The sequence below is a fragment of the Lagopus leucura genome, unplaced genomic scaffold (assembly GCF_019238085.1).
Source record: "Lagopus leucura isolate 7727_CA_CO unplaced genomic scaffold, USGS_WTPT01 Super-Scaffold_100008, whole genome shotgun sequence".
Classification (NCBI taxonomy): Eukaryota; Metazoa; Chordata; class Aves; order Galliformes; family Phasianidae; genus Lagopus; species Lagopus leucura.
The window spans coordinates 11,246,524-11,273,560 of NW_024962265.1; the positions used below are offsets into that span (position 1 = coordinate 11,246,524).

At 41.4% G+C, this 27,037-nt stretch overlaps 1 protein-coding gene across 3 annotated transcripts in view; it reads left to right on the forward strand.

Annotated features, from left to right (window-relative positions):
• Nucleotides 1-14,655, forward strand: part of MAGI2 (membrane associated guanylate kinase, WW and PDZ domain containing 2) — a 708,774-nt gene extending 694,119 nt beyond the window's left edge. For all 3 annotated transcript variants that reach the window (XM_042872317.1, XM_042872319.1, XM_042872318.1), the window contains one exon: nt 11,655-14,655. In XM_042872317.1, the coding sequence (XP_042728251.1) occupies nt 11,655-12,454 (800 nt within the window). In that variant the 3' untranslated portion in view covers nt 12,455-14,655. The remainder of the gene's footprint in view (nt 1-11,654) is intronic.
• The last annotated feature ends 12,382 nt before the right edge of the window (nt 14,656-27,037 follow it).

Here is a 27,037-nt window from a genome sequence, read left to right on the forward strand (position 1 = left end):
AATGTTAAAATTTGTTTTGCAAACATGTCTTTTTTTTTTTTTTTTTTAATAACTGTAACAGCTGGCAGGAAAGTAGAACATCCTTCTGTTAAGTAACAGTGTATGTGTAGGTATACGCACAGCAACTTTCTGTTTTAAAAAGAAGACACATGGACCTTTTATATAGGTATCCTTGATACAGAAATAGAAAGTGCACTTTAGAAAGGGAGACAGATGGGAAGACTTAGTGAGTTTTGTGGGTATGTTTTTGAGCTTCTAGTGAAGTGATACCATTTCCTAACATTTAAATGTGGAAATACCAAATCCATTCCATAGTCCTAAATGTAGCTTTTGTAGTTACACCTCCAGAGACTTCGGTTAGTCCAGCTGAGTTCTCTAACCCATACTTCCTCTGTGTAATGGAAATAGGAGTATTTACTTACTTACCTATCTCATGAGAATGTTATGGGACCTTAATTATTTAATGCTTGAAAAGTACTTTGAAGATTAAAATTCCTAGTCGACTGCTGAGCTTTATTGTTAAAGCAGAACCTCATTAATCCATATGTGTTATAATCCACACCAAAACTGGCAGTGTTCCCCCACATCTGGGCAGAGATTTAATAATAAGGGTGTTGAATAAGTTCTCTTATTACTAAGGTTTAATTATTCTAATACAATATACTGGAGTACATTTACTAATGTTGTGTAAGGAGTAGCTAATTACATCTAAACCACAGTGGTTAAAACAGATGAACAAACATTATCCTTGGTTTTGTTTGCATGAACTGCCTTTTTATAACATTTTCTCTGCAGTTTCCTATATTTCTGTTCAGTTGATGAATTTAGATGATAAGCACCCAAAATAAAGGGCCTAACTGTCTCTCCCAGTCTTTACTGCATTGTTTTTTTTCTTCTTGCAAACAGAGAAACAGAAAAAAATTGAATTCAGTGACTGTCTTTGCAATTTGCCATAGAACTAAGTCCAGTTTTCTGCTCTTGCAGCATAGCATGACACACAGTCTCTCTTACCACTCAAATTTGTCTTTCTCACTCACAGATTCACAGTGTGCCTCCAAATTAATAGCATGACTTCATTGCTCCATGGTGCTGTTCATCAGAGTTAGTTTCCCTGTGTCTGTGGTGGTGTCCTTACAACAGTAGTCCACAGTATCAACGGGAACAGTGTGGAGACATAAGTTGTCATCCCTGGGGCCTAACCCAATATAACATAACAAAGGTTATGCAGTAGCTTCTGTAATTACTGGACATTAAGGGTTCTAGAGCCCATTCCACATTTCTTCAGCACAGCCAATTTTCTGTAATGGCATGTATTCACTCAAAAGAGCAGAGCCTCTCATCCATATTTTGATGTGAACATTGATTTGTGTGGTCAAACTTCTTACTCTTCTGGAGGGATGCCAGAAGTGTTGTGTGCCCACCTCTGCCTTGAAATGCGCAAGAACATTTTATCTTTGCACCTCCCAATAGTCTCCGTCTCTAAAAATATCAGCTGAACTTGGGATACGATGACTTTGAGCTCATTTAAGTGATAGTTTAAGTGATCTGTGGTTATCCAGGTGTAAGAGGTTCAGGTTTTTAGCCTGCTTAAACGATTCCATAAACAGCTGTCAACTCTTCTAGGGACACAAGCACAGCTATGAAACTACAAGGAGTTATATAAAATACAACAACCAGCAGTCAAGGTTTATTGAGAAATCCTTGCCAGAGGCCTGGTGCTATGATACGTAAATCTAAATTAAACTTAGAGTCTCTTTTGGCTCTAAGTCATCAGCATGTAAAATTTGATGTGTCTAAATGCTCATATAGAGCATTACATAAAAAAATATTCCAGTTACTGGAGAGAAGGCAAGCTTCTTCCATGGAAGCTTCTTCCATTGTTTGCGGTTGGTCCAGCATCCTGTGGTGCAGCTCCCAGCTGGTGTTTGTGGCTCCACAGCAGGGAGAAGCTATGGGAGCTTGTGGACCCTGCCAGACTTCTCACAGATCGTTACTCCTTGCTTGGAAGAAATCATTCAGAAAATGAAATGCTTTTTTTATTATTATTTGACAGTATGTGCTAACTGTCACTCTCCAACTCATGTTTAGCAAACGTGACCATGGAGAATATTACATCTTTCTAGCTACAGCAACACATATGCAGTTCAGAATTTTAAACATCTGAGTTCATTCTGACAACACGTACCTTGTGTTTGCTCATTAGGAGATGAACATTACAATATTGCATTCACTTATTCATTCACTTCCATCTCATTAGACAGTTTTCAGAGAAAATTGTCTCAGCGTCCAAAAGATGTCAGATGTCACAGTAATCCCAACAGCAAGTCTGTCCGTAGGGCTGACCCTTCCGTGCCCAGTGGCCTTGAGTCTGAAAAGAGATAGCTGAAGAGAGACTAAATTAATTCAACAGCTTCTAACAATAGCAGGATAGGAATATTTATGCATGAACATTGTAAATAAGGCCAAGTTCTGTGTTTTGCTTAAGATCCTGCTGTGATCTTAAGTGAGAACTGCCAACACATCACCTGCTGGGAACAGCTTTCTGAGGGGCATTTGATGAACAGTCAAAATGATCTGAATTCCTTACTTATTAACTAAATTTTATGTATTATCTATGTATATTTAATAACGACAGCTATTTATTGACCAGACAGAATGTGATGCCTACTGGCAACACCCATTTTAGCTGCAATAATTAATAATTTTAATATTTAATTTTAATTAAATGTGTAATATCTAGCTCTTAAATTATTCAGACTTTACAGAATGTTTTTCATTAATACCACACATTCTATTAACATATTTATGAACACCTTTTATGACTTAATGTGGCTTAATTCTATTAATAAAAACTAATTTAAAAGTCATTATCTTTTCTAATTATACAGTAACTTCTAATGCAGATAGAATTTCCAGCTCCAGTGTGGTTCTGGAAGAAAACTGCTGAGTTTTCTGCAGCTTCTGTTCTACTGCCTAAGTACTCAGAAGATAAAAAACCTTCTTTACCAAAAGGGATGAGTTTCAATTGACTTAGTTGCTCTGATCTGATAGATGTGAGATGTTTGGCACTCCAAAAGTTGTACCAAACAACTTGAAGAACCGAGTGAATCATAATGGGTAGTTGGAGTAGCATCACTCAAGACTAGCACTTAGGCTGTCCATAGACTTAACACTGACACAGCAATGATCCACGTAGGATAAAAGCACTGTGAAGACTGCAGCTTTCCATTTCAGCTCTTCACAGTATTAGTGACTAATTCTGCAATATTTATACAGATGCATTAACTTCATTCAGAGAGAAGTCAAATTTACCGGATTCACTTGGATTAGTGATCATGATGGTTTATTTAAATATTTAATGGCTAGGAATATCTATTAGATCCATATCTATTGAATTGTCTAAAAATGCTCTTGGAATGAGCAATAAGCTGTGCACTCATAATCATCTGGTCTTAAGGTTCATAGCCAGGAGACTAGTACTGCATAACAGTAAGCTAATTTACTAAATCAGCTAACCTGTTTCCGTTCTGAAATATAATATATAAGTATATAAATATATTTGTCTAGTGTGGCTTTCTTTCATTATTTTTTTTTCCTTTTCCATTACACTGTAAGTTTAGGTGATTTTTTTCTGCAAAGAAAAGTTACCTTTTTCTATACTTGCTATTGTAAGAACAGTATTAAAATCACCTCAGTCCTGTTCTATCTTCTGACTGATGTTGTTGGAGATGATAGAGAAACGATCCAGAGCTTAGATACATACAACAGAATTACAGTGAATTGCTTATGGATGTGCCTTATATTTAAGAGCTGAACAACAGCAGGATGATAAAGTGAGACACAGCACCCAGGCTCATCCAAGCTCCAGAGACAACCCTGTCTATGTGCTTTGTGGGACACTCACACCCTGAGTGTTTCTGAATTCTTTAGTTATCTCCTGTATCAACCTGAAAGTTGTCAGGCCACTTACCTGCAGTCACTCATACTTGCTAAAAAGGGCCTGATATGGAGCGATGGGTATTATAAACCACCATGGCAATCCACTCAGCTTTGATCTCTGGCTTCCAGAAAGGCTTCCCAGAAGGAGCTCCCCAGCACCAGTTATGTACATGTTCAGCTGAAGAGCAGATGTATTCTCAGAGGTCTTCAGAGACCTTCTCTTTGACTCTGTGAGGCAGTTAAATGATTATCTCATGTGATTAGGCCAGTAAAAACTGCTGAGACAGTGCTGTAATTAAACAGCTAACTCAAGGAACAAGATTTACGGAGGATGCATTGGGTGTGGAGTAGAATCTGAAACAATATAGAGTGAGAATAGGAACTCCTCAAGCTAGATCAATCACTTCATGTTTCTTTGTTAACCACTCTTAAAGTAGAAGTTACATAAAAATTTGTACCTGTTTTCTTCCATAGCACTTTATGAAGATTACTGACACACAAATCAATGCGTGTGATGACTTTCCTGATTCAAGAAACCATTTGGCATTTTTCTAAGCAATTTGTTAATTTTTTTTTTCCCTGCAGTGTGCTGTTTTGCCCTCTTTGTGCCATGTCTAAGCTTTTCCTTTCTCTCTTTTAGTTCCCAAACAACCAACATCATCTCCCAAGCTTTTGCAGATTTGGTCTCCTAAGCATAGCTAACAATCTGCTCTTTTTGAAGTGTGTTTCTGTAATTCTTAAATTAGATTTTCAAACATGAAAGCACTTTTTCTATAAAAACTCCATGCACAGTACAGAAATGGTGATGAAAGTGAATTTTACCTGAGCTGAGATCATTCGAAGTTTCATCAGATGGCCCTTGCAAGGACTCTATGAACCATCACTGTTGTAAAAATATTTGAGGCATCTAGATAAAGGATAAAATGAAAGATGGATATAATGAACCCAAAGGAACTGAGTTATTGCTCATCGGTAATAATTAGTAACATGAAAAGAAGTAGGACATCAGAGTAAGAATTGCACTGGGAAGAGAACAAAGCAGGAAGCAGAGCTGTGCTTACCAGTGTTGGAATAGGTCAGTGACACATTTTCTGCAGGTAATACTAAATTTTTGAAGATACAGAGGAGATAAAAATCCTTCACTTACCCTATGCTTATAGTCGCGGATCTTCAATTCTTGTGGACATGTGCAAAGGCCATGCCACCAGTAACTCCCATGAGTAGTAGTGCCCCCATCCCAGTTTGAGACCAATGCTGGAAAAAAAAAACAACCAGGTGATGACTTTGATCATAGAGAGACTGGAGCTGGCATTGTTTTATGCTTCTAACACCAGTCTCTCCCATCGTCTTTCCTAACGAATCATCCTGCTTTTCTGAAAAAATCACAGCACAAAATTCACAAATAAAATAAGCAGGGACTGAGATGCCAGTTCATTTTCCTGTGACTGTTCATGTCTTCATGTGAATCATTCCAGTTATTCTGCCCATCCATCCTCAACCTTCGTAAAAAACAACGTGCAAAGTCAAAATAGCAAATTAATAGAAAGCAGAAAAATTCTGTTCACATTTGTAAAAGTTACTGTAAACTTTCACGGTCGCAGGGACATTACTGAGCCCAAACAAGCAAGTAGGATGATGGACATGGTACATGACTGTAAGATATTGTATTAGGTTTTCATTGCATCATAAACAAGACTTCACAATATCAAACTGATTAACTGTATTTGTAGGAAAGGAAAAGAGTTGATATGCCAAATTAATTGTACACAGAATCAACTTGTGGCACCCACAGCACACTGTTAAAAAGGCATGAGGGCAGTGCTAAGGAAAGCACGTGGCCATGGAGCCTGGCCAAGGGAAGGACTGTGTCATAGTAGAAGGATCCTATGAATGTGCTGGCATTGAGGGGTTTGGATGTGGATAACAGCAGTGGAAGAAAAGTGGATTTCTATTTTAAGCCAAGCAAAGGGTGATTTGTGAGAAAATATTTGTATAGTACTACTGAATAATTAATGAGAGGTGGAAGTTTATAGCCAGAAGTAAGGAGGGTGCACTGTCCATTGCCACAGACATTTGGGGAAAGGACAGGTAGGAGAATGGCATACTGTGCCATGGCAGCTGAACAGAAGGCATCAAGAGCTTGTCTAACAATCCACACCTCGGGGAATCAGTTATCTCAGGAGACAAAGGATGTGCTGTGTCTGGGCTGTGGAAGCTCCAGGATGAAAGATTAAAGATTCTTTAAATATTCTGAAATATCCCTCCTTAAAGAGCGTTAAAGGAAAGCTGCAGGAGGCCAATGCAATCAGGAACATCACAAGCATGTCAAGATGTAATGAGAAAGAGCCAAATGCATTCCTAGTATAACACTGCCAGCATTAGTGGATACTCACCAGGAGACAATTTGTCCCATTTTTGTTATTAGCAGCATCTCTAAGAACTGTTTGCCACCTTCTGGCAGTACATAATTTCAGACAAAAAGGAGAGAAAAAAAAAAGCACCATATTTTGTATGTAATCAAAAACTCTTTGGCTCCCTAGGAAAATAATTCCGGGAAGATGTGAAAACAGCTGCTTAGACATTTCAGGAAATGTGCAATTCATACTAATGAAAGAATGCAAAGCTTTAAAATATTGTTCTCACACTTGGAAATATGATACGGCATTGAGATCTTACTGTATTTAATTAATAAAGTGAGAAGTTATTTCTATTATTTAAATTTCTATTAAATATTAAAGAAATTAATATTTCTATCTTCCGCTTAATTTTATCTGGTAAAAAATCCTACATTGCTGATAAACCACTGAGCAATTATTTAAAACATTTTGATGCAAAAGGAGAACCTAGCGGCAAATCCAAAGTGTGATCTCTCTTGATCTGAGATCTCAGCTGAGCAGATAAGAGCAAGGCCAGATTTAGATGCAGTCTTAGACAGGCAAACTGCAATGAGATCTACTACAGAAATTTACTAAATAAACACATCAGCAGGCTGAGCTCTTTCCTGACATGGTACCTTGGCAATGCTCAGAAAGTAAGACAGGCACAATGCTTCTCAATTAGCAGTAAGGCTATGGGCTTCTTTTGCTGGTGGTTCAGAGATCCAGAGATCATCTGAATCCAGAGAAAGGATTAATTGTTAGTTAGGAGAGGATCAAGTAAGTCAGTGATAGCCTCATTCCCTGTCCGTTAAATACACATAAGCTGGCACAGCAAAGTAAGTTACTCACGTATGTGTCAGTTCTACTTCAAATAAAAAAGCCTTACGACAGAAACCTCCTGTTCCTGATGCTTTCCCCTTGTCCCTCTTCCTCCAAAATGGCTGCCTTTCTCTCTTGTCCTCCTACACACTGGAGATTGTGTGTCTACAGTGTCTCTTAACTCAGTAATTGAAACCTTGCCTGAGAGTTATGTGAAACAGGTCACAGGTGAGTCATTCTTGCACATCTCATAGAAGAGCCATCAACCTGCAGGCCAGTCACTCATGGGAACTAAAAACCACCCAGAAAACACCTACTAAATTACACCAAATCAAATGCCGTCACTGTGACTGATGATAGTGCTGCCCCCTGGTCATTTATCTTGTCTAAATTGGTAGGTCAAGGGAGCTTTTCTCCCTTCAGAGAAAGGGGGAAGGCATCTATTAGCCTTCAGTGAGATGTATAACTTGGAAAATTCATTTCTCCCTCAGTAAGTATGATACCCAGAGTGACAAAGTAAAAGCACAAATTTAAAACTACATCATCCCTAAATCTCTCCTGTAGTTTCAAATGAATTCAATATCCTTCACTTCTGCTTGGAAGCTGTTAGGGCATTAGTAGTTCAAGCTCTATTAAAGATACGTGGTCTTCATTTTGTCCTTGAGGGGAAAAAAGGGTAAAATCATTGCTCTGTCTCTGGTTGACTATGCTTGCAAAATGTTTTGAGATACTTTGGGATAACAGACACTAAATGTAGGTTATGTTTGCACTTAACTCTGCAGGTTTTATATAAAGCTTAAAAATTAGGACAAAACATTATCTTTTTCAGACATACTAATAAGTATCTCCAAAATGTAGCCATAACCTTAGAATACGTGCAAAAGGAAATTGCTCATTAAGTTGCTAAAAGAATATTTGACATTTTTCTTGTGTTTATGTTTGTTACAGAAAAGCAACCATTTCAGCGTTGCTTGAATACTTCCAAATGAACTTTTGTGGTTTGCACAGACCTCTTAAAAATGTTTATATTTTGAACTATAAATTACTTACATTACTGTGCTTTGCCCCACACTAGTAATGTTGGTGTTTCCCTGTAATTTTCAAATATTAGAGAAAAGTTGGTTACAATATCCTCTCATCAATTTTATCCTCACCTGCCAGGGAAATCTTGCAACAAAGTCTGGCTGTCACGGACATCTATCAAAGCTGAAGAAGACTTTCAACCTAATTTCCTTTTATTTAGAAGGAAAAGCAACTTACGTTGGGTTTTTGCTGTGCTTGGAGCTTATAGAAAGTCACTGCAACTTCTTACACACAAGTACTATATCACAAGAGAGTAGGAATGGCAATTTTGTTTCACAGCAGCTTTTTCCTTCAGCTACTGGAAACAGATGTCTGCCCTGTGAGAAGGTCAGGCTCCGCACGTCACACTGCAGCCAGTGGCTCTCCTGGCATTGTCCTGCAGCCAAACTCTTCCACAAGCTATAGCTGCAAGACTTCTTGCTTGGTTGGTTGTGTTTTAATTTTGTTGGTGTTTTCTAGGGGAGAAGGAGAGATCTGATAATATCTATCATGCTGCAATTTCTAGCTTACAGATATATATATATATGCATAGTATTACATGTAACAAATGTGCCCCTGCTGATTCACTCTGAAGTTGGTTCTCACCCACTACATTTTCTCACTGCAATATTTGGTGATTCCTCTTTAAAAAAAAAAAAAAAAAAAAAAAATTGAAAATTCAAAATTCAAAATTGCCCATTGATCAGCCAGGGCAGGATTTCCCATCACTACCCTATCTCCAGGGAATAAAACAGCAGACTGCTCCCATAGATAACAAGTACAGCATTATCCTTTCTGCCCCAGAGGAGCAGCGAGCGGTGTTTGCAGCCCTGTTTTTTCACATGGTGTCCTCCTTGCACTTGGACAAGAACAGCTGATCTTTGAACAGAGGCACATTTTGTGCAGCAGCACTCTCATTCTCCAAGAGCACCTTCCTGCTCCAGGCCATTCGACGCTTCTGCTGGTGCACAGCTGGTGTTTCCCAAAGTAACAGCTATTTCTATAGCTTCAGCTGCTCTCTGGATCTCACTCAAGATCTTATTATGGCCCGCTGGCCTTCGCTACCTCTCAGTGAGAAGCAACATCTCACAACTAGGAAAGAAAGACTGTAATTAAATCAAAATGATCTCCACCTCTGCCCCATGAAGGTGTGCGGTGGTGTGCAACTGTGCCATAAGAGGCAGAAACTGAGCGGAGGTTGTTTCCATTCTTCATTCTTACCGATCACGTACTGATGATTTAACCGATGAAAACCACCCTGAGTATTGTGCAGTGCTGTGGGGCCCCTGTGTATCCACCTCTCTCTGCAGGGGTTAACTCAGGCTAATGTAATCTGCAGGGATCAGCATAAATTAGCTTGTACCGAGCTTCATGCTGCTGCAAATTGATTAATTTGTGAAGACCCGAGGTGGTGTTCAGCGCTGGCTCAGACACCTTGCTGATGCACAGATTCGAGCTGCACTGCCTGGTCCCACTCTAGATGTAAAGAGATCAGGCAGAGGGACTGGGATCCCCTGAAGGAGCACTGGTTTTTAGGGCTGACCAAAGCAGAATCTCCTGGATTTTGGATCTAAGGAAAGCCTGGGTGGGGTCTGCTTCTCCCTCACCACCGTGGCCTGCAGAATTACAGATTTTGAGAACAAGCCCACAGAAGCAAATGCCTTTTGTAGACAAGCGTCTAAGAGCTGATAACTCTACATGCCTGATCCTTCCATTTATTTTTCCTCCTCGAGTGCCAAGCAGGGAGCAGATGGTACATTACTCAGCCTTAACTGGAGGGTAAGGAAGTGTGATTTGAAAAAAAAAAAAAAATCAGTTGGGACCCTCAGTCCATTTAGATTCTAAGCTCAAAGTTTATTTGTCTTACACAGAACTTGTACTTTCTCCCCTCTCAAATGCTAATCCTCTCCACACATATGCTCATTATGCAAAAGCATATGACAAACACCATCTGGGAAAATAAACAGCTCCTCAGCTAACCGCGCTGCTCCCTCCCCTTACGTCACCCACCTCACTATTGTCTCTCCTATTTTTATCCACAACACAGCAATCACTCAATCAAGCTATTAACTTAAATGTGCTGTCTCAGTCAAACAAGCTGCAGGTCCCAGACTGGGCAGTAAATCCCGCTCCATTTTTCAAGATGATGTGCATCTTCATGATAATTTGAAAGCAGTCACAGCACCGCAAAAAGCAAATGTAGCTTTTAAGGGCATTTGGTATCACTGAGGGATGCTAGTACAGACCCGCAGAAGACCAGGCTTGTTTTCCAGCTAGAAGGTTATGTTTTCTCCCCCGTGAAATATGCAGCTCTTGCCACAGGTTCTACCTCGTTTCCATGGATCCCTGAGACATTCTCTAAATAGAGAATGACATTAGCCAAGTTCAGTGATTTCTCTAACCTCGGTGTAGATGGGTAAGAATAAGAGCTGTGCTGTCATTAGTCATGACAGATTCATTGTCTGCCTGAACGTTAATCAAAAGAAATGAGGATCAGATATGCAAAAGAAAGCATTTGGCTGTCTCAGAATATTGTGTTTTGTACTAGTGAATTAACAAAACCATCATGATTCAGCAAAGGACGTGTCTATTTAGCTAAATTAAACAGAATCTGCACAATCCAACCATACTGTGTTGAGGCTAAGTAACCAGGAGACATCCAAAACACACAGCCAAGAAAGAGCCTTAGCGGCTGATGCTGTGATATAAGGGTGGAGCTTTGTAAGTACCCTGCAAGAATTGTGGTGCCATAAACAGCGCAATATTATATCTATTTAGAAAAAAAAATGAGACAGAATTCAATGATGACCTTATCTGAGCTACAAATTCTTGTCAATTATTATATGCTTGTGGGGACATGTTTATAGATGGCAGAAAGTCCTCCTCATTTGTCCTCAGAGACAGCACTGATATTGCCCAGCTAAGAAATACATTATATGGCTACAAAAGAGGCAATTTGATTTCATGAGCGCGTCGTTATTATTTTAAGAGTAATTTAACGTAGGCAGAGAAAAGCAGAACCTATATAAAAAAAGACAGAAGTTTACAGCATGTGCAGCACCAGCCCCGTGGTTCTTTCTCCTGGGCTCTTTATTTATTTGGGGGAGAGTGGGACTGGTTTATTTTCATAGAACCATAGGATGGCTTGGGTTGGAACAGATGTTAAAGCCACTTCCAGTTCCAGGCCCACCAGTTCAGGCTGCCCAGGGCCCCATCCCACCCAACCTTGAGCATCTCCAGGGATGGGCACCCACAGCTCTCCGGGCAGCTGTGCCAGGGCCTCAGCTGTGCCCTCTAAGTAAAGAATTCCCTCCCATTGACCCCACTGGGAGTTTCACTTCCCCTAAAAGGCTGAGTCTGATTCTCAAGCGCGATTCGGGTGCTGATGTTGCTGTATGTGCGATGTGCATGATGTGCTGAGCACACCCTGATGCCTTCTCTCTGTTGCCACCACAGACGAGCCAAGCTCCTGGAGCGCTCCCGCTGCCACCTCCCCAGGTCTGCCGGAAGTAGCTCTGTCCCTCGACGACATAATCTCACCATTATCCTCATCACACATAGCCCCACCCTCTGACCCTTCTCACCAGATAAGCCCAGAACCAACATGGGATATCAAGAGGGAACACGATGGAAGGAAACCAAAGGAGCTTTCGGTGAACGGCCACAAAAAGAAAAGGTTAGGAGAGCAAAGAGAAAGGTCAGCGAGTCCTAAAAAGGCAGACAGGTCAAAGCATGATGAGCCTTCCTGGAAAGGATATTTGGAAGGCAAAAGTAAGGTGACGGATGGTGGCAAGCTCACCTCGGAAAGCAGAGCGGTGGGACACAGCGTTATGATGGAGGCTGGCGCGAGAGAGCACGTGTGTGCTGGAAGCAGTGATGAACAGTTTGGGAGGCTGAAGAAGCCAGAAAGCAAGAGGGGAGGATCTCTTAGCAAAAGAGAAGATCACAGATCCACAAATACCAGTGAGAAGAAGTCAGCTGCAGCACCTGACCATGCCAAGCTTGATGCAGGTGCTACCAAGACATACAGTGGCAATCGCTGCAGCTCGCCTGGAAGCGATATGGATCACAGCCAGAGGGATCCTGATGGGAAACCCAGCGAGTTCCCCAGGAAGGGACATCTCCACCCCATTAGCACTCGCAGCACCAACACTACAGTTCGGAAGGCAACGGTCTCCCCGGGGCCGTGGAAAATCCCCGGCTCAGATAAGCTACCTGGCGTCCTGAAGTCTGGTACTTCTGCCATGAGCAGATAAGCACGGGACTGTCGCCCTCTAACTGTCTCAAATTGACGCAGAACATTCTTCTTAGTTGTTGTCTCACGTTGATTTATTTTAATTTATTTTAACTATCACACATATACACAAAGCATTGAGGGATGAAAACATTAGTGTGTAATTCCATGACAATGTGCACAGTATCTAATAAGTTCAAAAGCATATAGTCAACATGGAGATTTGAAATTGACCCTAAAGTCCCAGTTCCATTTTAGGGACTTTGGCAGCTATGGAAGAAACCAAAACAAATGAAGGACAGTACAACAGAGAAGGATAGTGCAGTGTAGCTTTAGCATACTTTTCCACTGCATGAAGGACTTGGATTTCATTCAAACTTTATATCAAGAAACTGGAACAAGTTAGAGCAATTGCAAACTGGAACATCGCCTTAAATAAAACTGCACGGAGCAAGCTGAAACTGAGAGAGAATCTTTTCACGGAGCTAAAATGTTGTAAATAAATTGTTCTTGACATATCTAGACAGGGGTTAAAGGGTTTCTTTGAAGCATTTGGAACTGTACGCCCATGACACGTCTCCACTGTCACCACTTTGGGATAGTCCACGTGACACCCTGTAGCACAGTTCACTGGACGCTACAGGAGGAGTTGGGAATCTAGTGGATTAGTTTCTGTGATACCATTTCTACTGCCATTTTTGTGAACCAACTATGTTTCTGTACATTGGAAAGGAGTTAGGGTGGAGTTGTATTTGCAAATAATTCTCCAAAGCAATTTACTACAGGTTCCCCAATTCCTGCAGAGTAGCACACAAGCCAGTTGGCCAGGCTCAAAACTCCAATATCCCGAAGGCCCTTGCAATGAAAGGAAGATTGCTACAGAGAAAAAGCTGCAGTTTCCTTAAGGAAAGGCCTTTCCCTCCTGCAGAAAATGATAGTTTCACTCATCAACAGTGCTATGTTTCATACCTACCCCCATTTCGTTAGGATGCTCTCACCTTCCATTCCCTCGCTTTGGCAGAGCAGGTGTCTTTGAGGCACGTAACAGTAATTGACAGAAATACACTTTTTTGGTGCCCTCAATCTGTAAATTCGATATATTTCCATTTTAAAAATGGTTTACATTTTATCATTTCTTCCCTACCTCCATTTTTTTTCTTTTTATTTTAGTCTTTCTTGCTTGTCTGTTTTGAATTTCAAGCCTTAAGTGCCAGGTAAACATTCCAGTCTGCCTTCACAGGAGATAAGTCTAAGTTCAGTCAGTCAGTCACTATCTTGGTTCAAATAGATGCGTGTGTGTACGTATAAGTGTGCATATGCTTATTTGTCTGTCAAAATTAAAATGAAATAAAGAAATCCTGGGCAATAATATATTGGTAATTAAAAAAACAATCACGTAGTCAGAAACTCAAAAAGTTTGTTCTCAAGCAGTCGTAGTTCCTCACATGCTCTGCTGAAACATTAGATTAAGATTGGCTTTGTTCCAAGAAATCAGCACATGGCTGTATGTCTCAAACATTGCACTGGACTGAGAGATCTATAGGCATGTTTCTTCCTGTCCCATTATTTGAAAAGCCTCAAGTAAAGGATTTTGCAGCTTTCAAATAATTATTTTCTTTTTTTTTTTTTTTTTTGAAAAAGAAATTCCATGTATAATTTCTGAAAAAGCACAAGTCCACGTAGCTGTTTATAAAACTATTATTTAATGAAAAAAGAAGAAAAAAAAAAAAAACAGAAAAAAAAAACAACAAATCTTTATCCCCTGAACTAGAATCCAATATAATTCCAATATAATTTGCCATTAATTTATTGAATCTGATTTTGGACAATGCTTCTGTAGTGTAGATGCATGTCCCAGTATCTTATTTTTATGTATAAAGAAAGCAAACAATGAAATCTGAAAAAACAGTGGAGATTATGCTTGCATAAACTCTAATTTGCACAGTTCACAGCTACTCCTTGTGCAGTAATTGCTTTATGCGGCTGTAATCGATAACCTGTGAAGACAGCACATCATCTAAACCCCATTCCAAATAATATTTCTGTGTAGTGTTAGCTGTGAATTTACCCTGTACAGCTCTATCTCTATAAATATAATTCCATGTATTAATAGTCACAGAAAGGCTGTAAGTGAGCAACTATTTTTATGAAACGCACCACTATGGATAAATTAACTTTTACAGAAATCTTGTTTACTGTATGATATTCTAAACCACTGTCAAATAAAATATATATCCAAAAAATCTTTTCTTTTTTTTTTTTTTTTTTTCAATTGTACGTAGTCTGTGTTAATTTTGAGTGACACGCTTTGGCATTACACAGAGAAACATCATTTGCAAGTAGATGAGTAGAATTAATGAACTACTGCGTGATAGAAATGAGAAATCTCCATTTTGATTTCTTACTCCAGAGAGGGGAACAATTAATGAATTACACGCAGACAACCAAACCAATTCTGTGTGGGCACGGTGAGGTGCAGGAGGATATACAGGTGCAGGGAATGTCTGCCTGGATTGAGAGGCATGAACTCGAATTTTCCTTCCAGTCCCAGGAAACATGGGAACAGGGCAGTCAGAATCCCAGCATCACAGAAACACATCCTGGGCATATATAATACAAGCAAAAGGAATTTTGTGGCTCTAAGTGCTAGTTAGAACCTGTAAACAAAAAAGATTTGTTCACAGGCTGGGTAAAGGGGGATAATTTGATTTCCAGTTTACTTTATAGAAGCATCATAAGAATGTCAAAAGAACTGTGACCAGGCAGTCCATTCTGGAGCCCAATCCATCTCCCACTGAGCAGAGCAGAAACGTTCTCCTTACCTTCAGTTAGGCAAAACAAATTGCCACTTACAGACTATAGCACTGTAAGTTGGGCTGTCTGGAAAAGTACTGCTTTTTTTTCCACACAAATGTGACATATAAAAAATATATGCATTTCTTTTTTCCTTAGAAATCATGTTTAAAAAGTAACAATTTGCCTTCATCCACTGAGCCTGTTTCAGCAGAGCTGCATTTTTCAGAAGATTGATGTTCCACATAAAGAAAATCAACCAGCTGAACTAATAACATAATTTTTCATTCCAATAAACACGTAACAAATGTGAAGTGTCTTTAATGCTCCAAAAACAGTTGTTGCTCTTTAAATAGCTCCATTTGCATAGCCTGAACTGTGAGCATGGGCCTGACTCAGCCCCAGCAGCACCACAGAGAAACCTCTGATGCAGTGTAGGCTCACCCCTACATGCTTCTGCCCATCTCCTGTAAACAACACGGCATGGTGACATAGTGTTTGTACTGTACTGTCATTCCTATGGCCCCTTTTTATGTATGAAATAACACAGGAAACACACAGGATGCTTTCTTCAGAGTGCTGCACTTCTCTCAAGATAAAAAATACTGAATCATAGAATCGTTGAGACTGGAAAAGACACGTAAGGTCATCTAGTGCAACTATCCACCTACCACCAGCATTGCCCACTAATCCATATGGATCTTTTACAGAACAAATGTCAGCAGTGGTTCCTAACCATTTCCTCTAAGCCCAATTTCTAATTTTGGTTGTCTTTCCCCAGGTCTAGGGAGAAAAGTAGAACTTTGCTTCCTATTATTCAAAATTGAACTTTTTCACCCCTATCAGCCACCTTTGATAAGCCAGTAATGTTTTATTAGTCTTTATTGCAGTATCCAAGCACATATGAGCTTTGGACAAGGCCCACACTTGAGGTTGAGCAGCAGAACATGTGGAGAAGCCTGTGTTCCAGGGATATCTTCACTGGATGTTACATGAAACAAATAAAGGTGGCATGGGGGAATGCAGTAAGACTAAAGTGGTCATTCCAATGGCATCTTGGTCTGTCAGGAGCCATTTCCTAGACACAAGGCAAGCTGTACCATCTTTGCCCAAAAATTTCATTAAGAAGCCAGAAAATAAATAAATAAATAAATAATGAATAACTCCCATTCAGCCTTGCCAAAGATGCCGTCTTTCCCTATAGAAATCTGCTGGACTGACAGTTCTCATCATTTAGGTACAGCAGAGCTCAGGCTGCACTCGTTTCACTACATTATCATCCCCTAGACAGAAGGGACATTTGTGGGCCACAGCCCATGTACCTACTTTCCCCATGTCTTCAGTGCTAAGGCTGCTAACACTTCAGCACCAGTGCCACTAGGAAATGATGCAGAAGTTCAAGCACCATTTCCCCCCCCAGTATTTTTCAACTCCCATCTAAAGAGCAGCCCACCACTATTGCCAGAAATGCCTGATCTGCATCAAAGAAGAGCTTCAGCCTGATGTCCACCACCTCTACTGAGTACTGTAATCCTAACCTAGCCTTCTACATCCCAGATGTCCTTGGTGCCACCAAATCTGTCCTGAATCTCTCCTCCACAGCTCCTCACCAATTTGTTCTTAATCATACCTTTGCAATCAGTTCTGTCGCCTTTTAGTGGACTGATTCTTCCATTCTGCTTTCTTGTAATCCTTCAGAACTTTGTCTTGCCCTCTCTCACCATCTGACCATTTACTGCTCACCCAATCTCTGCTTTCTCTATCTCAGAAGTTCCACACCTCTGCTACATCATTCATGTTGGCCAAGTCATTGACATACTCCTGTGTATCATATAAACATTTAGACATGCCCGACACCTTGTACTGAAGGCCAACCCAAATCACCTGCCTTTGTTATTAGAAACCACCAGCAGCTACTGATTAAGACATTGCAGAAGAACACAGCTCAGCTAAGGAAGACATCACCTTCCACATGTTTTGTGGAGCTTCTATGTGAAGGGGGAAAGTCTCTTGGTGCACTGCTATGGAGCTGAAAGATAGAAAAAGCTTTGGCATTGCCCAGGGATGACTGATTTCATTGGGGATTTACTTCTGTAAGTTCCCAAAAGACTCCTTTCCCTCTTTCATCCCCTTGACTCCTAGGATATTTTCTGTAATTGTTGCTGAAAGGGCTATGCAGGCGGGGCAGGCTGCCTGCTCACATCACTGAGAGAGGGCTCGAAGAGATCGTCCGCGTGGGGCTCCATGTCTATTAGACTCAGAGGCTCCCAAAGCTGTTTCTCCATCTGTCACATCAGAGCCAAACATCACCTTTACCTTCACAGCTGTCATGGAAACAGAGAGCTCTTTTAATTAGCCATTCCTCCCAAAGGAGAACCTCCATCTGGACAGCAGCAGCTGTGCATCAGAAAGGAGCAGCCTCAGACCTCAGCCATGCCCCAAGGCCTGTTCTGGCCCTGCTCAGCACCCAGGCCTGCCCGTCAGTCTTCCCACTGCCCACCTGTCCATAGCCTGGCTCTGCAGAGACCTTCGCCATCCTGCAACCAGCAAACATGCTCTCAGCCTGCCCTTCGGGGTCCCAGAGTATTTGTCTTGGTGTTTCTAGCAGTAATGATGTGATCTCACACTGTCCCCATCGCAGGTCCCTAAGCTTCAAGAGCGTGGGTTGTTTTTAATCTGCTGTCGAGACATAGTAACAAAAGCGATACTGCTGAATTGTAACCAGTCTAAAAATGATGCTCTGTCCTTCCCTGCTTTTAGTGCCACTGTGGCAATAAGTCATTCTACCGGTTTGGTTAATCAGTAAAGAAGGTTTTGCTCACAAGGTACAAATGTATCAATTCTAAACACGTGGGGGAAAGCTGGAGCAAACAGACCCACCCTCAATCACACACAGGGCCTGGAGCCCACCTTGCCCTCCTGCTCAGGAACTCGCCACATGTGCTGTCTGACATGGGTGGTTTTCCCTCTCAAAAAATAAATAAATAAATAAATAAATAAAAATCATAGAATGATAGAATCATGAGTTGGAAAGAACCCCTAAAGGTCATCTAGTCCAACTCCCCTGCAATGAACAGGGAATAGAGTCGTACATATACATATATATGTGTGTAAGAATGTAACTTACACAGGAAGGTAGACTGGTGCAGGAAGCTGTCCATTTTCCACAGATGAACCGTTGTAAACATTTTAAAGGTGGGAGATATTTAAACTGGAAAAACAAAGAAAAAAAAAGAAAAAAAAAAAAAAAAAAACAGGCAAACCAGATGGGAGGAAAAAGACAAGGGATGAATGTTCTTTCTGTGATGTGGCCACTGGCTGACCTGCTCAGTTTTCAGCTACTTCAAGCTTTTAAGCTTGAATTAAAATGAAAATGAAAATTAATTAAAACTAAAATCAAATAAAATGTGACATGTTACAGATGTGCTGAGCTGCCCCATCGGCAGGCTGGCACTGCTGTGACATTTCTGCATGGAAGCAGCAATTGCACCCATCCATGCAGGAACATCCCAGACCAACAAAAGGCCATCCCTGTAATACTTCTTCCTACTCCTTTTCCTCAAGGATCACTGCATGCTGCCAAGGGATAAGCCTATTTCTTGTACAGAGGTGCTGCAGATGTGGAGACAGTAGGAGGTGAAGCTAAAATGGGACAGCAAAGCCAGCAGTACTGTGAGAGGCCTGCAGCAGGAGACTGCAGGAATGAGACACAGGCAATCATCAGTCTCTCTTCTCCTGGTAAATCTGGGTCATTGCTGTCACTGAAGCCATCTGAATTTTTATAATGCTTTTCTAACAATCTACTAAGAAATACAGTTTTTGATTTCTGGATTGCTGTTTGCTCAAAAGTTGTGCAAAACCACATGAAACCCAAAGAATCCAAACACTTCCCTCTCACACTGGTGGGTTCATGCACAGCGCCAAAGTTTCTCTTCATACATATGTATGATATTAATGAATTTTGGTGTTTGTACTTCCCCAGAGTGATTAAAAGCTACGCCAAGAGTTTTAGCTAAAGTATTTTAAAAATTGTGGTCCATAAACCAGAAAATTGTTCACCCTGTCTCTAAATCAGAGACTACAAAGAGCCACACTTAGGTAGCTCTTTAGGTATTTAATTCAGCAGGAAAATCAAACCTCTCCCTGCACACTCCACAAAGCTCTCTGTGTATGAAACATATATTCCAATTAGCACTTCACTCACACCAGAAATTTTTGAAAAATAAGCCCAGCAGGCAATGTGGAGCACTGCAGGGTTAGTATAAAATATTTCAGAATACCTCCTAAAGCTCCACGCACCATGAACAATACTGACTGACTACTCTTTGAAATCATTCCATGTAAGAGGAATGCAAGCATGTCTTCTAAACTGCTCCTGCTTTCTGCATCCCTGTTTTTGGATGGATATTAGGAAAAATGCAGGTGGATGTTAGGTGTTGGTTGGATAGTAGGAACAATTTCTTCTCAGAAATAGTGGTGAGGCTGACCAGGGAAGTGGTGGAGTCACAGTCCCTGGAGGTGTTCAAGAAACATGTAAATGTGGCACTGAAGGGCGGGGGTCAATGTGGTGATGGGTTGGTGGTTGGATTAGATAATCATATAGGTCTTTTCCAATCTTAATGATTCTACGATGCTGTGATGGGTTTTGGGGTGGTATCTGGCAAAGCCATGGCGTGAGTACCACCATGCCAGCAGCAGCAGATCACAAAGCTGTTTCAGGACACCTCCAACAGCATGCAGCATCCCCACTATCTTGAGAAGCATGGAGAGCCTTCCTGCACAGCATCCAGCTGAGATGCTACAGTCTTTCATGCTTAACACAATTGAAAGAGCCTGCACTAGGCTCTGCTGATAGAGCATCAACAGCTCAATTCCCCATAGGCAATCTCCTCCATCAGCCTCTGTCCAGTACTCTTCTCTCTTCACTCATCCTGCTCTCTATATATTGAACTTCTCTTATGCTGGCATAAAAAGGCAAATGCAGCCTGAACTGATCTCCTCTACACCTTCAATCTCCTGAAGTCAACAATTACAAATCTGCTTCACAATTTTATAGGTTCACTATGTTCTTTGATTAGCAGCTCCTTCCCAGACTAAGTGGTATTGGAAGAAATTCAGAGGATTTAGTAGCATTTTTAAGACTGCTTGTTAAAATGTTTTACAAATTACAGAAAACTTATTTCATCCCCACTCATAAGCTCTAGCATCCATGAGCTCCATTTGCTACTGCAAAATGCCAGCAAGTACCCCAGCAATGGGAGTACCTGGAGGTGACAAAGTAACAAGTGTGTTGTTTCTGAATTCCACTAGAGATCCATGCTTACAGCTTCTGACTCAAGTGTCCATGCTCTGCTCTGCAGAACCCATCCACTCCCCTTGTTCATGGAGCTTCCAAAGTCCAAAGGAACAAATGATGAGCCACCACAATGTAAACCTCCTTGGTTCTCCCCCTTCACTTCAGACATTTTCCTGACACCAGTAGGACCAGTAATAGTATGCAGAGCAGCACAGAGCCCTGCCACCATCAGCCCAGCAGCAGGCTGGCTGAGGAGTCACTGCTTACTCTGGGAGAGGAAGATGCTGATTTTCGCCAGTCAAGTTTGCATTGCCATCCATTGCCATCCTGTGACATGGCTAAGGTAGAAGAGTATTTAGAATCTTTTATCCAGGACTAGCTGTGGAAGCACAGCAGGCTCAGATGGAATAAATGGGCCCTACAAGGCAAAGCAGAGCAGTAAAAGTTGTTGCCGTGTGGCAGCCGCAATTATGCTCACATCAAACTACTGAGTGCAGGAACCTCAGCCAGAGTAGCCTGAGGTACTGCAAGGAACTAACACATCTTTGTGTAAAAGGTTGCATTGAAGTAATAGATAAAGAAGCAAAAAGGCAGTTATAGCATGTGAAATACACAGTGTTAAAAGATCCACTAGTTTTAATGGCTTCTCTTACTCCACTCATTTTAATGGCATTTCTTAGCACTTCCTCTTGCAGAGTCTTTGTATGTCAAAATGTCAATTCATGCTAGTTTTTATGGGACACAGACGTGATGGGAGCTGATAAACTTGAACTCTTCATTTCCATTCTAGGCTATGGGATATACATTGGCATGGTTCTGCTGAAGATCTTCAAGTCTATATGCAGAATTACAGGAAAGAAAAAATTGACTCTATAATCCAGCGGTGATCTTCTCAGCTTTAGCAGGAAGCATTAGTAGAAAATGCAAACAGCGTATTTTCTAAGGTCTTTCGGTAGGAAAGTGATTCACCAGTATAACAGAAGCCATAATTCTTTAAGAGGAGATGTCCTTAAAATCATAAATACTGTATATTGTCATAGAACACTCATAATTAGCTAATATCACACCATTTTAAGAAATTACTCCAAATTACTTTGTATATATGTAACCTTAGGGTACTACCAGATATTTTATGATATCTAATGGAATCAAGGCATGAAAACACAGAATAAAACTGACAAAGGAAAAAATCACCAAGGCATAAGAACTCAAATCATAGCAGTATAGTTGCATAGACTGACCTTTAGCCTAAGAAACCCAACGAATGGCATCCAGAGACACTGAAGAAAATTAATACTAGATACGCTTACAAAATTACGATGAAAAAAGAAGTAGTTATATTTAAAAAATACCGCTCAAAATGTGAGTCTTTGCTGGAGAACAAATGTCACCCTCCAGGCTGATATCTGGTCACCTAACACCAACTGAGGTTAACTTCACAAGAATAAAGCTTCTCAACCAAGGTCTGTAATCTCTACTCTCTCTGTTCATTATGCACTATCTTTTTAATTAGTTTTCCACTTTGAAACTTTTTTTTTTTTTTGAGTATTCCTATGTCTGCCAGAATGGCAGCTAGCTATTGCATGGTGAGTCACTGTCAGGAGATCAAAGGACACACAGCCTCAATCAATACTGGGAATCAGAAACCAGCTATGCTGTACTAAATAGCAGAGGCTCCTGAGAGCACAAATATAGGATGACGGCAGAGGAGCTGCCCCAAGGATGCATTGCAGGAATAGGATGACACCAAGTCCCAAGGTCACAAACACAGAGCACAGCATACCAATTAGTGGTCCCAAAGGGAATGCAACTTCAGAAGCTAGCAAGCACACATTTTAGGGCACAGCAAAAAACATAACATGAAATATTCTGCATTGGATGGCAGCACAAAGAAGGCAGCAAGAGGGTACAAAAGGCAGTCATGGGCTCTGCAAGAACAAGATAAAAGGAAGCATAGGGAGAAAGAAACTGCTACAATGCCATCCCCTTTTGGATAAGAATTCTGTTGTGTACGTGCAGCAGTTCCTCATCACCTCAGGCAGAAAAAGCAAGCTGTTTTTTGGTTTGTCGTTTGCCACACTCTTGCCATTGCAGCAGTCATTTCTGAAGGGTTGTCTTCTACTGTCATTGGATGGTAAGAGCAATGCATTGCACATGCATGTGTTTTCTGCTCCAGCTTTCCTTCATGACCAGGTGATACTGCAACGCTCATACACAACAATAAGCAATTCAAGGTTCAAGGCAAGTCCTCGCTCCCTGCAAATATTTATACAGCGCAGAATAAGTGAGACTGAGAATATTCTGCAGCTCCATAGTTAGGAAGATTAAAGTTGGTGTCACAGGTTCTGTCCCTGTTCCAGATTATGGCAGGATACAAATACAGAGCAGAATTCAACTCATCCAAGTTTAGATCTCTACACTGGCACCAACAAGCTTTTTATACTCAGAGGACAACAACAGGCCCCTTTGGAAAGAGATTAATATGATGCTTTTAGGGTGAGATTAATCATTCTCCAGAAGCATTAGTTTCCTTCCATTGACTGGATAGAGTGTTCAGAGTCACACCAAACTTCCCAATTTTTGAACCCAGAACAGATTCATCCTACTGAAATGATCCCAAATGTCTTCAGATTCAAGCATTTCTTGAGAGCATCTATAGGATCAGACTGCATGAAGGAGATGAAGGGAAAGGTTCATCTGCAACACCTCCACCCCAATGCCTTTAGCTGATGCAGGGCTGCAGCCCTATAGCAGCTGAGCTGCAGCTCTGCCGACCAGGGACAGCCCAAAAGAGGGCAAAGGGGGTTGGGCTCTGTGAGGATCAGGACCTGCTGAAACCAAAGCTGCTCTCACAGCCACTGCTGCTCCTGTTCCCTCATCCTTTAAAGAAGATACTTGGAAAGTTAGAAAAAAAGTAAGCAACTCTGGGTGCCAAAGGTTTGTAAGAACAAATATTTCCCAATGCATCTAGTTAGCAAGTGATTGCTTACATGCTTGCAAAAGCAGTATGCTGATAACTTCAAGACTTTCTTTCTGAAGTTCGCATTCTTTTCACAGAACTTCTGTCCTCCTCCTCCCAGTGAGACAGCACTGCTTTCCACTAGATGTGTGTTCGGGTGCAAAGTGACAGCAGTTCAGAGTTTGACACAAGCTGTCAGAGAAAAATGTCTCTTTCTAGCAGGGGGTGAACACTTTCCCTCACAGTGTAATCCTTGCACAGATCATCACAGCTCCTTTATTCCAAGTGTTGTGCCTGTAACATGCCATAGAATCAGAGAATCATTAAGGTTGGAAAAATCCTTGAAGATCATCTAGTCCAATCACTGAACCATCACCACCATGCCCATGTTGCCACGCCACTCAGTGCCACATTAGCACATCTCTCTCTGGCATATAGTCTATGACTTCAACTTTAACACTGCTTAGCCAATTTCTTTCTTTTTGAGTGATTTTGGTGATTATTTGGTCCACTTTTTTTTTCTCCCCGAATTGCCTTTATGGATTTCTGTTGTTGTTTTAAAACAATTTGGGATACTTTAAAAATCTCAGCCTGAGTCTGTCAAAGAAGTAGGAGTATGTCCTCCTGGACTGTAGAGGAAATCCATGTCTGGGTACTCTGTTCTTCCATCAAGGACTGAGGCAGAAGCAGAAAGCCTTTCTGCATCATTGTGTGTGTGTTATGATTGATGAAGAGGGGAAAATGAAGAATAATTTTGCTGTCCAAATGGGAAACGTGTGCACACACACACACATAAACATTCAGACAAATACATCCATAAACCACACAAAGTGCCTTGCTCATCCAGACCTTTGCCATAAGACCTCTACGGGCCTAAAGATCTCTCACATTGGAGTAATTTTTGACTTTCTATCATGAAAATAGACATTTGACATTATAATGCATTTTAATGCTTGGCTAACCAATTTTTTCAGCTGTGTATGTGAAATGATCATTCTGTTCTCAAGGAATTAAAAGACAGCCCTCATAAAAGCAACAAAGTGAGAGCTTAGTGAGTGCCATCTACATCATGTCTGAATGCCAAGGTACTCTGTAACATCCTGAGTATTCTAAAGGATGCTTAAGGGATGATGAAGAGACAAAGCGATTAGAACTTACCCCACTGCACAGCATATCAGCACTGGTAGAAGGGTATGGTCATGATATGCTGAGCAATGCAGCTGAATTTTGTCCATCCTGGAATTAACCCATCCAGGACTTTTTGTCTCACAAGAAAAAGGGAGGTGACAGCACAACCAAGCAAAGTCTGCAGATATGACATACTTGTATCTTTCAGGCTGACATTCAGTTCCTGCCTAATAGGATAATTTTCAATTTCTTACATAGGAGATACGTTAACAGGCTGTGTTTGTAGCATACAGATTTTTGAGAATGGGAATTCAGGAGTTATTTTTTTCATAATCACTTTTGCGAGGAACAGTTTTTATTTCCTTCTAATATTTCCACTGTGGAAGAAAAAAGACACCTTTGAATTAAACTAATGCCAGTTGTCTATTACCGGATGGCACAAAGAGAGACAGACATTAAGGACTAACAATATCCTGTAACTAGCATGACCTTAAACTACAGAAGGTTAATAAATCACTTCAGATGTAAATTTCTGTCTGCTCTCACCTTGAGTTCTGAATGCCTTCAATCAGGTGGCATAACGGAATCTGACGATCAAAGGCTGCAACAGCTGGAGGAGCGAGCCTACAAGCTGGGGAGATGGCTGGGGCTGGAAGATTGAGCTTTTTGACAAAAAAGGCTTTGGAAATTCACTCCCTCAGGAGCCTGTAAAACCTAACCAAGGGACAGAAAAGGTTTCAATATTTAACAAAAGACGGAAAGGCTTGTAAAGCCCAGCGTGGGTGGGGGCTTCAGTGGTTCTGGTTGGGCACACAGAGACACCATGGAGATGGGAAGGTGGGGAAGAGGCTTCAGGGAACATCACAAGATCACCACCCAGGTTCACACCCATGTGTGGGGCGAGCTGTGACCAGCAGGGCTGTTCCATAATGCTGCTACCCGGTACGAGAAGAGGTGATGGCAGCAGTGCTCACAGACCTGCATCGTGCTCCATGGGCTCTTCCCAGCAGGGTGCAAGCCACCTGAAGTAGTCTTGATTTTCCTCAGCTTAGTGATTTCTTAGTGGTTTCTTACAAAGCATGCTCATTTCAGGGAAGTAAACTAGGGGTTAGCTTGTCTCTCCATGTTTAGGAAAATTCTAGAGGGGCAAAAATATTTTGATTGTATCTTTACAGGAATAAGTTTTATAAAGCTCAAAATCATATAAATCAGAGCAAATTCCCTATGAAATAAATAAATAAATAAATAAATAAAACTGGCTCAGTCGAAATCAAACATAAATTTGTGGTTTTGGGCTCATGGGGGTGATGCACAGCAGCGGTCCCTGTCCCCATACCAATCACAGCCTGGCCACTCTACAGCCCTATCACAGAATCACAGAGTCATTCCTGTTGGAATAGACCTCTAAGATCACCGTGTCCATCAAACCACCCCCAGCATGTCCTCTAAACCATGTTCGTCAGTGCCAGTCCACACATTTCTTTAACACTTCCACGGATGGTGATTCCACCACCTCTCTGGGCAGCCTGTGCCAGTGCCTCGCCATTCTTTCTGAGAAGAAATTGTTCCCAAAGTCCAGCCTGTATCACTGTGAACACAGAGAACCAGAAGCAGAGCTGCCAGCCTGTTTTCCTGCTGCTTGTCACTCAGCTTGGATAGCACCAAGGACAGTTTAGCCACGGTTTTATTTACTATTTCCTACTTTATATATAACACAAAGCATCCTAAACGCACACATGGGTCTATAGCTGCATGCAGGTACATACACTTAAGCCAATTTCTCGCAGAGGTGACGACAAACTGCAGCACTTCAGCAGAGCTGTGCCTTCAAAACGCAGCTTTCAGTCACCACCTGCAGGCAGGACGGGGCAGAGCGCTCAGCGCCCAGCTCCTGGAGCCCAGCACCCAGCGCCTGCTCATGGGATCCTGTCGGAGCCGTGCCTTAGTCACTCACCAGCCAGAGCTGTCGAGGCCCCGGTGCTGCAATTTGCCTATTTTTCTGTGCTACAGGGGTGTCAGGCTGGGGTTAAAAGCACAAAATTGATACATGCATATATGTGTATTTCGGCAAAAAGACAGAACGCAATCATTTTGTAAGTGGGGAAAAACGATTGAGTGCAAAGCACTCCTGATCTCGTGTCAGACAGAAATTTTATTCTAACTAGAAAAAAGGCAACTAGTCAAACAGCAGAGATGTACCCACTGTACAAGCAAAACCGGACCACTTCCCCATTTTCCAGAGCACCAATGGGATATACGCAGGAAATTTGGGGACGGGGTGCAGCACCCTGTTGCTCCTTCAAACTTGAGCACGCACCAAGCCCCTGTCTGCACCAAAGATTTTGGCTTCCTGGTAAATTGCTGCACAGACCCAAAGGCAGTGAAATCATAAAGGTACATTCTCTTCAACAGAGGAAGCTCCAGGAAGT